The 16,242-nt window shown below is 48.1% G+C and overlaps 1 protein-coding gene across 5 annotated transcripts; it reads left to right on the plus strand.

Moving 5' to 3' along the window:
• Nucleotides 1-302: 302 nt before the first annotated feature.
• LOC118505295 (ubiquitin carboxyl-terminal hydrolase 32) lies at nucleotides 303-16,232 on the plus strand. 5 transcript variants are annotated; one of them, XM_036040900.1, is made up of 12 exons: nucleotides 303-627; nucleotides 1,042-1,405; nucleotides 5,255-5,489; nucleotides 6,545-9,294; nucleotides 9,366-9,674; nucleotides 10,256-10,620; nucleotides 12,462-13,117; nucleotides 13,239-13,405; nucleotides 13,465-13,736; nucleotides 13,815-14,000; nucleotides 14,071-14,739; nucleotides 14,867-16,232. In XM_036040900.1, the coding sequence occupies exons 2-12, from the start codon at nucleotides 1,348-1,350 to the stop codon at nucleotides 15,137-15,139; spliced, it is 5,940 nt and encodes a 1,979-aa protein (XP_035896793.1). In that variant the 5' UTR covers nucleotides 303-627; nucleotides 1,042-1,347; the 3' UTR covers nucleotides 15,140-16,232. The 5 variants fall into 5 exon arrangements, with proteins under 5 accessions (XP_035896793.1, XP_035896792.1, XP_035896795.1 ...); XM_036040899.1 differs by having other exon boundaries at nucleotides 303-1,405; XM_036040902.1 differs by having other exon boundaries at nucleotides 303-1,405; nucleotides 10,256-10,563.
• Nucleotides 16,233-16,242: the final 10 nt, after the last annotated feature.

Genomic DNA, 16,242 nt, shown 5'->3' on the forward strand with positions numbered 1-16,242 from the left:
AACTGAGCAACAGCTTTTGGACAAATAACAGGTGGAAGTTGCTCAAAGTGTTCCAATCTGTCAATAAACCGTTGCCCACCGTGTAGTGATGGGCATATTCGGTGACAATAATGCAAATCGGTCTTAAAATATAAAATTACGACTTTTTCGAGGAAAATGACCGTTCCGATTTTATTTTTCAACAAGACATGGCTAAACAGTATGAAACGCTGGTCAATGAGCTCAAAACGCGGTGAAAATGAATCATTAGAAAATAATTTCAATTTGTCACGATTCTCATGCCGACTGACCACCGTGCACAGGGTTTGACGTTTCTACGAATGGACGTTCCAAGCAAAGAGCACAAGACCTTTAAACATTTCCATTGCGGAAAACGAGGAATTTACTAGTGTGTCCCGTTGGGAAATTGTTTAGAACGGTGGCAGACGTACCCAACGCTTATCTGTGTGTCGCTTAAAACCAATTGCATTTACCATTGGCTACCGAAAGCGAGTGTGTTGTGTTTTGTGTGCCAGTTAACAAGATACAGCTGAACGGGGGCGTGAGCGTGTGTGCGTGTGTGTCCCATGTTTTATGTGCAATCAGCGTTTGCGATATCTCTCTGTGCGACGTATTCACTGCTAAAAGGTGTAGTGTACAAAACACGGGCAAATTGCGTTGTACTACCACCCCACGTCTTGTGCTCGGCTGCTCGCTCGCCCGCTGACGGGGTCGAATTTTTCGCGGATGGTGTGATGGGGCTTTCCCGTGGCTGGCAGAAGAAAAGCTACACTGCATAGCCAAGTGTGTGCGAGCTGATAGTGTGTGGTCCGTTTCTCTCGCCCTCCCCGAGAGAAGAAGAAGGTGTCCGAAGCAAAGAAAGTGTGACGCAATGAAAAAATCGCATCTGCTGCTGACTGCTGCATAAAACCCTTTTTTTTCGTCGCAGTACCCTGGGAAAGCCATGTTACAGCGGGGAAAGCGAAAAGTTTTTAGGCGGTGGTAAACAAGTAAAAATTCTTTCCAACCACCCCCTTCCCTCTCCCACCCGTTGCTGTTTAGCGGAGTGTGTGTTGTTTGTTCAAGGATCAAATTCGCGAACGTGTGTATGCGTGTGTTTGAGTGCTCGAATGTGCCTGAAACAGGCGAAGAAAAGTATTGAAATTTGTTAAGTAAACGGTTATCTGCTTAGCTCTGCTCCACGATCGATTCGACCCGTGGAGGAGCCAACGTAAGCCATGAAAAGTGACATGAGTGAGCTAGGTTCTGAAGCACTGGATAACTGTCCGTAACTGCAGCAGAAGCAGAAAGAGCAGGAGGCAGGCAGAAGGGAAACAAGGTCTCGATCTCGATCAACGCAAAGCAATCATGGGAGCCAAGGATTCGAAGCCGTCCTGTATTAGCTACGAGGAGGCCGTCAAACGAGGTAGGTAATGCTAGTGTGTGGGGGCTTCGAGGAACTGTCTCATCAAGTCCCCCCACTTACGAGTGGGTCAAATCGTGATGCACACCTGCAGCATTCCTTCGGTTCGGTTTCGCTGGCTATTGGAAGACAGCTCAATGAATGATGACGCTGTCGGGCGAGCGGATGGATCGAGGGAAGTCGGATTCACTTGTCCAACGGCGTCAGCACCGCGAGGGCTGCGAATGAAAGCTAATTAGCAAGCATCACGTCAGCGATAGAGTTGTAATATAATGTTCCCTTTTGCTCTGTGTCCGGTCGTTAAGTCTGTGTGTGTGTTTATTTTACTATGGAGACACACTTTATTGCAGTTGTACACTAGCTGTTCTAAAATGTGTGTACGGGATCTTAACAGGCTAGAACAGCTTACTCAGGGGGAGCTTTAGTTTGGAGGGAGAAAAAGAGGGAAAAAGACAGAGAGAGAGAGAGAGAGAGAGAAGCAACAGCAAATAAAGAGCTGAAAATTGGTTACTTGATGTAAACCCCGCAGGAACCAGCAGGCTGGAATGTGTCGTTTTATTATGCTGACTGTTACCGAACTAGCAGCAGAACTAACACGACAAAGGAATTTATTGATTTTACGTTATGCTGCAGTTCCGTTCGGATTTGTTTGTTATTTCCCCCTTTCTACTGTTACAACAAAAAACCGGCTAGAGGTGGAAATTTCTTTCCATCATCATGACGGTACATGGACCTTTCGCGCAGCCAACCCTCGAATTCTGGCTGCTTTTTGTGACATACGCGAATTTAGCAGCAATTTTTCTTTGTTGTCAGCACCTTGTTTTAAAGACAGATGGAGAGATGTACCGTGCTTGAAGCCGAGGTTTGTTTTAAATATTCAAATCAAACAAAAACCTGACCACCGTGCACGCTACTAAACGGCGAGGACGCAGGCGAAAGACACACATTCCTGTCGCTGTCCGGTACAAAGATTAGATTAGACAAGACTGCTTGCCCAGTGCGCGCGTCTTTTGCAATGTACAAAGCAAAACTTTCCGTGTGCCGGTCTTTAGTTGTGTGTGACAATCTTGCCTTTTTTCCTTCAAGATCTTTCTTTTTTACTTCACCAGAAAACTGTAATACTGACCGGGTCGGACTTTTTTATGAACCCTGTGAAAGGGAGAAGTTTCGACAATGATTGAAGAAATGAATCAATCACTTCCTGCTTCGTCCCGGTGGCATGATGGAATGAATAACGATTAGCCAATGCTGTCGTCATTATTAGGTCGCTGCTGTAGGGTGATTAGATGATAGCCATCGACAAGCAATGCTCATCATCGTACGAGTATTCTTTTTTGGACCGTCCCCAACAAACAGCAGACTGGGCTGGGCCGGGTGGTGTTTGTGTGCGACGTACTGGTGGTGTTGTACTTTGCTTCGCTTCGCAGTGCAAGTTTTCCACGCTGATAGCGTTTTATCGCTGTGTGTTGTGTTTTGCTAATTTTTCGTTTCTTTTCGTACCGTGCAAATAATAATGAACATGGAGTTTGTGTGTTTTTTTATTTGATTCGAAATTGGCTAATGAACAGAATAAAGTGTATAATTTGTAGCAAAACAGAGACAATTAACTTAACGAAGCCATCCCTACATTGAAAACTCCGTGTTTTTTCTTTCGTAGACTGTCGTAGCGGGGCGGTCCGGTGGCCGAGGTTACAACGGTGCCGGTCTTCAGACGGCAGGACCGGGGTTCAAATCCCATCCAGACCGCTTCCCCGTACGTGGGGCTGACTACTTCACTACGGGTAAAATAAAGTTCCAGAAAGCCAGAAATAGCAGACATAGACCTCTCGAGGTTGTAGTGCCAAGGAAGAAGAAGAAGAAGACAGTCGTAGTGAAGATTGATTTGCCGCAGGTGATAACTAATAGGCAGATTTGAAAAGTTTGCATTTATATATGCTTTAATTGCCGACCATTGATGGTTTCGTTTGAATACTTCTTGCACACCCTCTCTCCAGGCTATACGCAGGCAGATGTTTTAAAGCTTCTTGTCCGATTTTTCTCTTCTTCAAGTCGGGACCCTGAAATGAGACAAATTCAGCGTGCGTGTGTGTGAGAGAAGGGGATTTGGCGCTTGGCATCTCTTCAACACAGATGATACGTCGTACGTGGTTCGTTGATGTGTGTTTGGTTAGCAGATTTTACCAGATGGTGACAATTTGACTTTAATCAAAAGACAAATATTTGTCCCGCTTGAGACTAAAACGGCGGCAGATCTGGCTGTCTTTCGGGTGGGCCGTCGCGTGAAGAACAGTAATCCGTATTCTTGAGAAGTGTGTGCGGACTGGACGAAAAGACCAGTGAATGAACTTTTCCATGGCTTCCTTAGGTTGTCTGATATTGCAAAGGGAATAAAATGCTGAATAATGCAAATCATTACATGCCGCTCCGTAGTGGTATCCCAACAATCTTCAGAGTTTTTGGGAAGAAGTATTTAATAAATGAAATTAAATAAAAAAGGGGTGCCTAACAGTCACTTTTAAAACTTTTTAAATTTTGTGTTGTGACGTGGTGGGTAAAAATTTACCATTTGGTACACGCTGCATTAGCTCTTGAATGGGTTTTCAAGAAATTAATTTACGAATTTACGAATTTACGAATTTACGAATGTTAAACATGGGATCAGGTTTCATAGAAACGTAATTTACCACCCCTCCGCAACCCACCAATTTGATGCAATGCATACTCAAGCCGCTTTCGTCTTCAATCCCAATTGATTGTTTGTTGCGTTTGAACTGAAGTCTTGCTGATGCTGCTGACGTTTGCTCTAATGTCTGTGGTCATAAAAATTACATGAATAGATTGTGCTTTTGCTGCGGTTTTCTGTGGTGGGATAATTCCGTTCGCTTGATTTGCGCCCTCTCGCTCGGCTATAGACTGGTTGACATTGAAACACGAGGAAGAAAGGGACGATCTGGACGCCGAACGGCAAAGAGTGAGGCATGCTTCACCGCAGGGAGAAACGCACTGGGTCGATGTAATAGAGTGGAACCAGTGCGCTAAGCCCGGGCATTTTCCTGCACTTGTAAACACCTTCGTGTGAGCGGAAATGTGTTCTGTGTCATACAGACGGAAGGAGTGAATTGCGCCACAGCGCAAACATGCAGCTCCCGCTAGTCCACACACACACACACAGACACACCGTGCGCGTACATACTCTAGGGATTCTTTACACACAACAAAACGAGCACTTACTCCAACTCTTGATGCGTCATGGGACAGCTCTAAAAAAAAAATGTATTTTAACGCTTATCAAACGTGTATGAAGGTATGAAAGGGCAGAAACGTTATCGGCAAGATTTTGAACGCGTATCTGGAAGTTCGTGTCACAGGATGCTCCTTCTCGTTCGTTTCTCGATTACCGATTCGATTGCTTTCCCAAGGGTTAATCGTTTTATCTGGCCCCATCAAACGGCTGTATCGCAACGGCGGGGTGTTGTGCCGTTGGATTAAAACCCTCCTCTTGGTCGGTGGTCACGGTTTTTTTTTTTTTTTTGCAGAAGGTGCCACCAGACGGCAGCAAAAACACACATAATAAGGGCGGACGTGTTGGAGCTGTAACAGAATCTAAATGGAGGCACGTTGCTCTAGATGGAAATGAGCTGGGTGTGTCTGAATGAAGTGGTGGGCCCCTAATAAAGGGGTGTCGATAAAGCGATCAGAATATAAGCATGTTTGCGCCCATGTCCACACGGCTGCGATGTGGCGACCGAGTAGCGCTTTCGTAATGCAATATTGATAGCAAGACAATCATCATTAATCCTGCAAACATTCACTAAAGCTTGTGTTTCTTTTGTTTTTTTTTTTTCGTTTTAGTGACGGACTCGGAGCTGCGACGAATCAAGGATGCGTTTAAACGATCGGCCGGCACCAGCGGATCAGTGCTGAGCAAATGTGCCTTCATGCAGGATGTCCTCGGCGATGGCGTACCTTCGGTGGTGGCCGATTGGCTGTACACGGCTTGCGGCGGTACGGCCAAAGGTATCGCCTTCAAAGAGCTGCTCTGTGGCCTCGTGCTACTAACGAAAGGAACGCAGGATGAAAAAATTAAGTAAGTGTTGCTGGCGGCGCGATTGGGCCAGCGAATATAATCTATACCTCGTGGCCGGCACTTTCTTATCGCCAATACACTTAGATAGTTCACCCATTGTTTAGGTGGTAGTCGGGCCAGCTAGCAGCTATCCACCGGTTAGAAGAACTCGCCCGATGTAACACCTCCAACCCACCAATTCCATCATACAGAACACCGCCAGCGCGTGCGGGGCCTGTGTGTACACGAGTTTATTTATATTGTCCTGCTATCGGCAACTTTTGTTGGTATCGCGCGGGTATCATCATTGTTTAAGGGCAGGGCGGCTCGTTATCATCAACGCGGGTTGTCGTTAGTGTGTCTTATCGTCGATAACGATACGCAACGCGATCATTTCGATTGAACGCATTTGCAAACGATGCAAAGGATACCCCGCGTTGTACATTGATCCGCAAGGCTTAAGCGACGATGATAGAGGGAATACTTGTCACAGTTACTTGCGGATTTCCGTTTTATCTATTTTGCTCGTCAATCATGCTGCAGAAATTGGTTTTGGTGGGTGTGTGCGATTTGTTTTTGCCCCATTTTACTCGTACATTTATTATGCTTTGCATAATGTATGGGTAGTCGGTAGAGACTGGTGGACGGTGTTTTGTGCGAGCGTTTTAGCAGTTTGAGCGCTGTTACGGTCATGTTGCCGGAAACGCTAATTGAACACCATTTGGGGAAAATGGCGAAAATCTGCTCAACGAAGGAGGAATGTTTCAAGGGTGGGCAATTATTCAATTAGAATGCAAGGCCACACCTGCAGCAGAATATGGCGTGGCAGGTGTGCGGTAGCTTTCTAAGTCAGGGTCATTACCCTCCCATCTGTGGCCAATGGTGGTGGTCGGCCGTACCATTCATTTGCCGTAGACGTTTGTGTACTAATTGGGATAATATGTCGTTTTGGCCGAGGCGATGGTTGAGGCTTATTATGCAGCTACATGTTAGAATTAACGCTAGGAATCATACGGCGATCGTTTGTGAAAATTCTAATAGTCTTCTCTGTGGTTTTCAATGTTTATTTATTTTAGATTTCTTTGGACGCTGTACTGCAACGAGTCGGGCACGCATATACTCAAACAAGAGTTCCACAAAGCCATACAAATAGAAACGACCTACCAAAGCAATGCCACCAATAGCACCAACAGCAACAACAACACCACCAACTGTAGCAATAACAATAATAGTAATAATAACAATCAATCGGTAGTGAATAGGAACAATCATCAGCACCAGCAGCAACAGTTCCAGTTGAGCCGGTTTCAGGTGTCACTGTTCGGCCAGAACGATCGAGTCACGTTTGAGCAGTTCAAGTCGTGGATACAGATGCACCGCGGTGCGACGGCCTTATCCAAGTGGTTGCTGCAGGACGCGTGCGTCAACCTCAGTTCCGAGCTAGAAACCCCTACCTTTTACCAGAGTTTGGCCGGAGTCACTCACCTGGAAGAGCAGGATATCGGTGATCTGGAAAAGGTGTTCTGGTTGCTTAAGGGTGCTGCCGTTACGGGGCAGCTAGATTTGGAATCGCTCGGGCCGCTGGTCAGTCCACCTGTTCCGAAAGCCGCCCTCGGTGGAGTGTTTGTAGCGTTCGACGAGAACCACGATGGGCACATCGATTTCAAGGAGTTGTGCTGTGGTGTGAGTGCCGCCTGCCGAGGACCGAGCGTGGAGCGTAGCAAGTTTTGTTTTAAAGTATTCGACATCGATCGTGATGGAGTGCTGAGCTTTGTGGAGATCAGGCAGATGATCGACATACTGCTGTCGGTGGCGCGCGAAGCAAATGCCAGCGTGTATCGGAATCTGAACCACGAACGAGTGCTTGCGGAGCTGTATCGCCGAGCAACGCAGGGAAGTGAGGGTAAAGAGACCGCCAGCGAGGCCAGCGGAACGCCTCTGGAGGGTGGGGTTAGCGCAGCGAACATCCCGGAGTTTAAGTTTACGCAGGAAGATTTCCTGATCTGGAGCATTGAGAGCAGTTCGAATTTGGTTCAACCATTCCTCGACCTTCTGTTTGAAGTTTGTCACATTGTGCTTGGGCTGCGTCCCCAGTGCCGTCATCTCGAGGGTGACATAGTTCGTGGTTGGCTTTCGCGCGAAGTTCGTCGGGGGTATAAGGTTGGACAGTTTTGGTATTTAATATCATCGGACTGGTGGCAGCACTGGTCCCAGTACACCCAACTTTCATCACCCAGCTCTTCCTGCGTGCATTGCAAAACCACGGGGACCAGTTACGCGAGCAATCGCGTCAGTGCCAGTGCTGCAGGTGGCATGCCCAACGGAGGTAACGTTACTAGCACCGGAACGGTGGATGAGGCAATGATCTGTGATGAAAGCTTTACGTCCAATTCGACCGAGAGTATGGGCGATTTGCTGGGTACGGGGGATTCATCTAGTCTGGGCTCGGGAAGTAGTGGAATTTCGTACGGTCGGCACGCCGGCAGTGCGCCCGGTCCGATCGATAACAGCTGTCTTATAGCGCCGAACATTTACAAGCAAATACCGACTCTTACCGGCGAAGGTGGTCGCTTGAAGCGGGATCTTACCCTGGTGCAGCACCGAGACTTTGAGCTAGTGCCGGATTCACTGTGGAAGGCGCTGGCGCAATGGTACGGTGGTCCGCTGCCCTTGCCAAGGCAGGTCATTCAACCGCACAGTATTGGCGATGTCGAATTGGAGCTGTACCCGTTGAACTTGAGGATACTGCGCCATCAAAGCCAGCCGGTACAGCATCAGCAACAGCATGGACAGATGGCCGGCAGTAGTGCGTGGGCCAGCATGTCCGGAGGGTACGGCGCACTCACGACCGGAAACTATCCAACGTCGGTTTCGTCGGTACCGGCTGTCATGCATCCGCCGAAGAAGTATCTCGCTTACACGGCCGCCTTCAGCCGATTGGCAACCATCAAGCAGGTAGCCGAGTTCCTATGCCAAAGATTGAAGTTAAAACCGGAAGACATTCGGCTCTGGCATCTCGTTCCAACGCCGACTGGAATCAGCGAATTTCCCTACCTACTGGAGGAAGACCAGCTGACGCTGCACGAGCTATCGATTGGAGATAGCGATCAGATCCTGCTAGAGATTCGTAACAAGGATCTCACCTGGCCAGAGGAGCTTGGTTCGCTAGCACTATCGCAGGGCACCGGCAGCACCAGTATGGAGCGAAGAGGAACCATTGCGTCAATCTCATCGCAACATCCTCCGGGTGCGACGGGACTGCACAATCTGGGCAACACGTGCTTCATGAACGCTGCCCTGCAGGTTCTCTTCAACACGCAGCCACTCACGCAGTACTTCATCCAAAAGAAGCATCTGTACGAGCTGAACACAACGAACAAGATGGGCACGAAGGGACAGCTGGTGCTTCGGTACGCTGAGCTGTTGCGCGATGTTTGGACAGCTTCGACGCGTTCTATCGCTCCGTTGAAGCTGCGTTTTTGTGTAACGAAGCACGCGCCGCAGTTTTCGGGCGGTGGACAGCACGATTCACAGGAGCTGCTGGATTGGCTGTTAGATTCGCTGCACGAGGATTTGAATCGGGTGATGGAGAAACCGTACACGGAGTTGAAGGATTCGGACGGACGTTCGGATGTGATCGTGGCGACGGAAGCATGGAGTCAGCATCACGCTCGCAACCAAAGCATCATCGTGGACCTGTTTTATGGACAGCTAAAATCGAAAGTAACCTGCCAGGGTTGTGGCAGAGATTCGGTGCGGTTCGATCCGTTCAGTCTGCTAAGTCTGCCGTTGCCCGTGGAGAACTATACGTACTGCGAGGTACTCGGTGAGTAACCGTTGGATTGAGCAGCGCTGCTGGGTGCCAGTAGTTATTGACCCTTGCTCTATGCATTACAGTGATGCTGCTGGATGGCTCCGTACCGGTAAGGTATGGTCTGCGGTTGAATTCGGAAATGAAATATTGGGATCTGAAGAAACATCTGAGCGATCTGTGTGGACTTGAGCCGGACCAAATGTTAATCTGCGAACTGTCCAACTCGCAAATTCGACTTATACTGCCCAACGAGCTACGAATAAAGCCGAGCACCGCATGCGAGTTGTATGCGTACGAGCTGCCAAAGACCGACAGTGTGCTCCGATCTCGGGCCGGCTCCGAGTTGGGCATTAACATCGAGAAGGGGCTCAAGGATATACAGCGGAATCAAGGTACGTGGAGAGAATTTGGCTCTTATTCCAACGCTTATCGATCGTGCGCAACTCGTGGCGTTCATCTTATGTGTGTTTCACTACATTACTGTAGCGGGTTTCGTTGTTGGGCCGTTTTTGTTTTGCTGCAGAGAAGGAGTAATGTCCTCTCAGTGTTTTGCCCTTGTTTTTTGTATAATTTAAGATTATGCGTACCACAACGTTGATTTTAATTGTGTTGTTTTTCTTTTTCGTTTTTGTTCCTCATGTTCCTCTTGTTCTTCGACGAACCATTTTCTGACCTGATTTTTCCTGTTCTTTCATGCTCTCACCTGCCACAAATCCTCTAACTGTAACTCGTTCATACCGGCATGCCATCAAACACTCACACATTCACTGATTTGCCCCTTCATATCTGTGTGTGTGCGGTGCGTGTGTGCTCTGCTCTACTCGCTTTCCATCTCAACCTGAATCGAATCCGTTGCAACTATCTGTTCTCATCAATTTCGTGCATCATACTCGCCACAACTCTTGCCAATGAGGACCGAAACCTTCCTTCACGCAAAATTCGTTCCGACAATCTGTACCGTACTGCAATCCAGCTCTTCTACTACCATCATTAGACCCGCACCAGCTAACGACAAGCTCGATCAACACCACGATCTCGTCGACATCGTCGTCCACGTCCTCCTCCTCCTCCTCCTCCTCGACGGCCACGACAGACGATACGGCGGCCATCACCGGACGCAAGGCGGGATCCGCCGGGTTCGGCGGATCGAAACCATTGACGAACGGAGTGCACTACAATGGTAGTGGTGCAGGCGGCGGAGGCGGCGCCAGCGGAGGAGGAGGTGTCGATGGCGGCAATGGAGCGACGATGGCTAACCGCAGGACCTCGGCCACGTCGAAGGTAAGCCGGTGCTTTGGCAACACACTCTGCATGCCCCCGAATATGTTGTGCTTCAAGGTATGGTTGTGTATATAAGTTTCTTTCTTTTACTCAATACTGTTGTGTTGCTCTGTGTGTGTACGTACATTTGTTTAGCTAGCAAAGTGCAGATTCCGTTTCACTCGAGTTCCAGCAGGTGCATCATACCAAGTTAACTCAAATGAAAAAGAACTTTATCCAGGTGAAACATTCAGTACGAATAATCCGTCTTATTTCTTAGACTCTGTAAATATGCGACCAGAGTTTCGGTTTGTTTTAAACACAAACACTAACAGTTTGAAACGTATCAGTTGTGAGCGTATTTAAAATACGCTTTAAGGCTTGTAAATATTTGTCTAATGCAGTTTACCCGATCAAACATCAAGCGTCCTTTAAATATTTAAAAGAAAAGTCGGGACTTACGGACACAAATCAAATCAATTTAGAAAATAAATCCCTTTAGATTCGCTTGAACGAATGCTACAAAGTCATCGGTAATATAGACGATTTTGCTCATTCTTACTTATAACTTTAAACGCCGTAAAGTCCTTTCGAGACCAAGTCTTTCGAAGCATTTTTGGTAAAAGACTCGAGAAGGCCCCTCCTAGAATCTTTTGTGTGCAGCACTGTGGCCTGTCATTTTTATTGCACAGTGGGATTTTTGTATGGTCATAACTCGTTTCATATAAACATTTTGCATTGTTCCCTAAAACTGTTACTGGACAGCGAGTAGAGCATTCTGTTTTTATTCTTAATTTTCCTCCTTTTCTGAATATCTATGCTCGTTAACAAGTATCCATCGAACCAATGTTCCGTTACAGTGCGGGAACACCGTGTATGTTGTAAGCCTGATTGGTCACTCCTAGCGTGACCAAAAAATTAGTACGTAGCTCCTGTAAACCAATATAAATGGTTAGGATAGAGGGAGGGAGTTTGAATCGAATAATAAGCAACATTTCATTCGACTTTATTCAACCGTTTTTGACCACACTGAAAGCACACTGTGATGCTTTCGCAACGTGTACTGTGGATTGCATACATTCAGGCGTAAATCATACAGTGCCTAACAAATTTTGTCAGGGCGGGGGGGCTTCTCGAGTCTTTTACCTTACCCGTAGCAAAGTAGTCAGCTCTGCGTACGGGGAGGCGGCGGTCTAGATGGGATTTGAACCCCGGTCCTGCCGTGTGAAGACCGGCGCCGTTGTCGCCTCGGCCACCGGACCGTCCCAAATGTATTTGTATTAACAAACAATATTTCTCATCAGTATATTTAGGTGCTGCAGTTGTAGATATAATCTATATTGTCCCAGAAATTTGAGGGTTTTTAAACAAGCCAATAGTGTTGCTAGAATGATTTGATGTCTGTACACGTCTCAGTATATTCTGTATCTCTAATCGCGCTTTGTTTCCAAGCCCTTCTTGATGTTTAATCTCGTAAACGCTGTATAGTTTTTGTTTATCATACTTTCCAGTTGCTATACTCTCCAGTTTTTTTTAAAATAATTTGGTTTTTGGATAGAAGTAGATTGCCAGTACATTAGTGCATCGGTAATGCAATAACGCTGTGTAGAATCTATTAATCCCTATGGTAATTACCACGGTTGGTACCCAAACCATCCTCACGCGACAAACAAAACATTTCAGGGGGCATTCATTTATCTATTTCTTTAATTAATTAGCTTAATGCAAACCAAAACCAATGCTCTAGTATCCACCTCTATTGCAATGTTTGCGATTGTTAATTAGCAATTAGTAGTACAGCTAGAGGCTAGACTTCGGACAGTGGCAGGTGGCATCGCTGCTAGTGAAGGAATGATGTGCGTCTTCACCAGGCGCGGTTTAACCCCGTTGTGTGATGTTGATTCCTTGCTCCCTTACAGCACATTCCGGAGATCAGCACCAGTCCCGACAGCACGTTCGTGTATGGCGCCGGGCAGTACAGCGAGCTCGCGGCCGGGTACGGCGGCAATACGAACAGTGTTATCAGCCATCAGCAGCATCATCATTCGCAGCCAACGAAAGATCCGAACCGATCGAAAACGATATCGACGACAAATTTGTTAAACAACACCGATAACAATGGTTGGAGCAGCAGCGGCGGTGGCAATGGTGGCGTTGGGTGCGACCTATCGAACACGCACCATCTGCATCATCCGTACGAGTGTACCGACTGCGATAATATCTACATGAGCGAGGACATGCCGTCGTACGGTGATCAGCAGCAGCAGCAGCAGCAGCAGGGAGATGCGATAAGTCTAAGTGCAATTAGCAAGCGACCGCAGGGGCACGGGTTCGCGGGTGGCCAGCGGAAGACTAACTACCTGATTGCGGTTCATCGGAAGCTTAGTCGGCAGGACACGTACTTCCTTTCGCATCACAAATCGAAACCGGGCCTGTTCGGTGTGCCACTGCTGATTCCCTGCTACGACGGGGTCACCAACAAAGAGCTGTACTGCTCCGTATGGTTGCAGGTGGCCCGTTTGCTCAGTCCACTGCCTCCGACGCCTCCCGACCAATCAAACCACGCTACCGACTGGTGAGTCATCGTTGCGGGTGATTAAGCGCACCCGGTAGTTGAATGGGCGATAGATAATAATGATCGGTTTGTCTTATCATTCCGCTTTCTTCTTGGCGTTTCGTGCCTCGTCCATGAACAGTGATGATAGTCTAGGGTACGATTTTCCGTTCACGTTGCGAGCGGTAGGAAGCGGCGGCCGCATGTGTGCCCTCTGCCCGTGGTCACGTTTCTGTCGTGGTTGCGAGATCCCGTGCAATGACGAGCCTTTGCTGCAGGGGCTGATTTGTTCGGCACCCGGTTCCACAAGTAAGCATTTACGGTCGATGATCTGTTACGAGACGCATTAACCGCTTTCCGTTGCACAGGTAACAGTTCCACACCAAATCTATCTTCGCGCGAGCAAACACCGACCCTGCGACGGAAGGGCTATGCGGCAAGCTCGTCGGGCAGTTCGTCGCTAGATGGGACCACCAACCATCAGCAGCAACCGTCGTCGTCGATGGGAACAGTGCCAACAGCGTCGTCTGCGTCACCGGCAGCCACGTTGCAAAGCTCCATCAATGCACGGTCGATCCAGATTGCCATCGATTGGGATCCGACGGCGCTCCACTTACGCTACCAAAGCACGCGCGAACGGGTATGGCTGCGCGAATGGCGCATGTGTGTGTGTGTGTAAATAGAAGCTTTAGCAAACGAATCTCAACTATCCTTTCAGCTGTGGACCGTGCACGAGTCGGTGTCCATCTGCCGCAAACAGCAAACCGAACCGGTCGATCTGGATCACTGTCTGCGGGCGTTTACCTCAGAAGAGAAGCTCGAGCAATGGTACCACTGCTCGCACTGTAAACAGAAAAAGCCTGCCACTAAAAAGCTGCAGATCTGGAAACTACCTCCCATTTTGGTAGCGTATTGCGCTTATGGGTGCTGGGTTGCGTTGGAGCATGCGTATGTTAATTGCTTTTTTATTGCAGATCGTGCATCTGAAGCGCTTCAACTACGTCAGCGGTAAATGGGTAAAGTCGCAAAAGGTGGTCAACTTCCCGTACGAAGACTTTGACCCAACGCCTTACCTTGCTTCCGTGCCGCAGGAAACGATTCTGCGCCATCGGGATCTGCTCGAAGGCATCGGTGCTGGTCCGCGCGGTGACGGGCGCAACCGGGACTGCCACGAAGAGTTCGTCGAGTTCGATCGGGAAATGTCCATGATCGATGAAGCAAGCGATGAGCTTTCACTGTCCTCGCTGCGGATAAACGGAGCGAAGGATAGCGAAGCGGGCGGCGAAGATGACGGCGAAGAGGACGGTTTGGGTGGCGTTCCGCGGACCAGTATTATCACGCCGGCCATCGTTGGTTCGAATCATGTGGCAAGCGCCCGTCAGACTCAAGACAGCGACGGGGTGGTGTTGGGCGGTGCTAGCTCCTCAGGCAGTCATGAAAACAGTCCCGCATCCTGTTCGTCCGTACGGGTAAAGTCGGCATGCTCGGTGCGGAGCAGCGATTCGACTCGCCGGCAGCGGTTAGTGTCTACCAGTCTCACGAAGACACCCATCATCGATGGAGAGCTGACGGATTTCCACAAACACCATCTGAAGCCCGAATGTGATGCATTCGAGTTGAAGTACCAGCTTTATGCTGCTGTGGTAAGTACGTTCAATTGCAGGGGGGGCTTTCGGATAGTTTCGTAGCTATGCCTGCGAAATCATCTCAATAAACCTCTGCACGATGCGACCTAATGCTGACGATACTGATTTTGACGATTGTTCGCAGTGTCATTCCGGTATGCTTAACGGTGGCCATTACATCTCCTACGCGGCCAACCCGAACGGATCGTGGTACTGTTACAACGATAGCTCGTGCCGGGAGATACCTACCCGGCCGAAAATCGATCCCAGCACGGCCTACTTGCTGTTTTACGAGCGGCGCGATCTTGACTACGGACCGTACCTACCGAAGGTGGACGGGAAGCAGCTGCCGAGCGAAGGCCTTCTCGACATCGATGACAGTGATAATGATTTAAAAAAGATGTGTACGCTCATGTAAGTCGAGAGCTGTTGCAGTGTAGGGTAGCTAATCCACAAAAGCAAGCGATATAATACCATACGTATGGCGCCATTCTTTCATCATACACAAGCAATTAGTTGTCCGGAGCAGCGTAGTTTAGCTTAAATTTGATAAAATCAAACCTATAATCAAAGAGTTTCACGTCTAATCTGCAATCGAGCGAAGAGGGGATTGTTTTTTGCGATCCCATTCCCAGCCTCCAACTAAGGTGGTGTGTAGGTAGCGCAGAGCAAGCATTTGGGTTTGTACGTGTTTGCTTTTGCATAAATATTGCTAGGCTTTACATTTTTTCTACGAAAAATATAGCGCAGGGCAGGGCTGCTTTAAGTTGGCCGTCGGTTTCGAGGGCGCGTGTTAGGAACGTTGAACGGCGCTGTGATCAACTATTTGCGGGGGGAAGGGCTGATTTTGAAGACATTCGGGAAGGGAGCTAGTGAGGAGGACATTCCACATACACCTATAGTCCCTCTATCGGGTGAGAATATCGGTTGCAAGCCAAACCATTGAGGGAGCTGTTGCTGCGTATGCTACGCCACCGTGCTTGTAGGATTTGTTGGGCGCGCAAAGAAGCTGATGGAATATCGATATTGTAAGCAATAGATATTATAATGGAAAAAGTGGCAGCTGCATTAGCGCCGAGCCGCGGCAGACCAATCAAACCGTGCATTATCGTGCTTTATTAGATAGCTTTTGTTTTCCCGTTGGGTTTTCTTTTCTGTTCGGTTTAACGCCATCATCAAAGCCGAGATGTTGTTCAACAGAAACACGTTCCTTGTTCAGCGTAATTTGTCCGTGTTTGTGCGCTGCAAAGGAGTCTCGTTACATTTCACGTGTCATCATGCTCTATGTATTGTGTTTTTTACTCGCATGTATGTTGTTTAATACTATCGTGATCCGCTGTTTGTATGACTTAAGCCAGCATCACCAGAGGGCTCTTGCTCTGCTGCCTCTGCGCCCTGAACTTCTGTCGGAATGGGTTGATCCTCGGTTTAATTGTTATTATTTGTACGTGAATAGGCCTTTTATTTTGTTAGTTGTTTAAATAAAGAAGAAAAACTCAATCTAGCTTCAATTTTGCAACC

This window comes from Anopheles stephensi, chromosome 2, assembly GCF_013141755.1.
Source record: "Anopheles stephensi strain Indian chromosome 2, UCI_ANSTEP_V1.0, whole genome shotgun sequence".
Classification (NCBI taxonomy): Eukaryota; Metazoa; Arthropoda; class Insecta; order Diptera; family Culicidae; genus Anopheles; species Anopheles stephensi.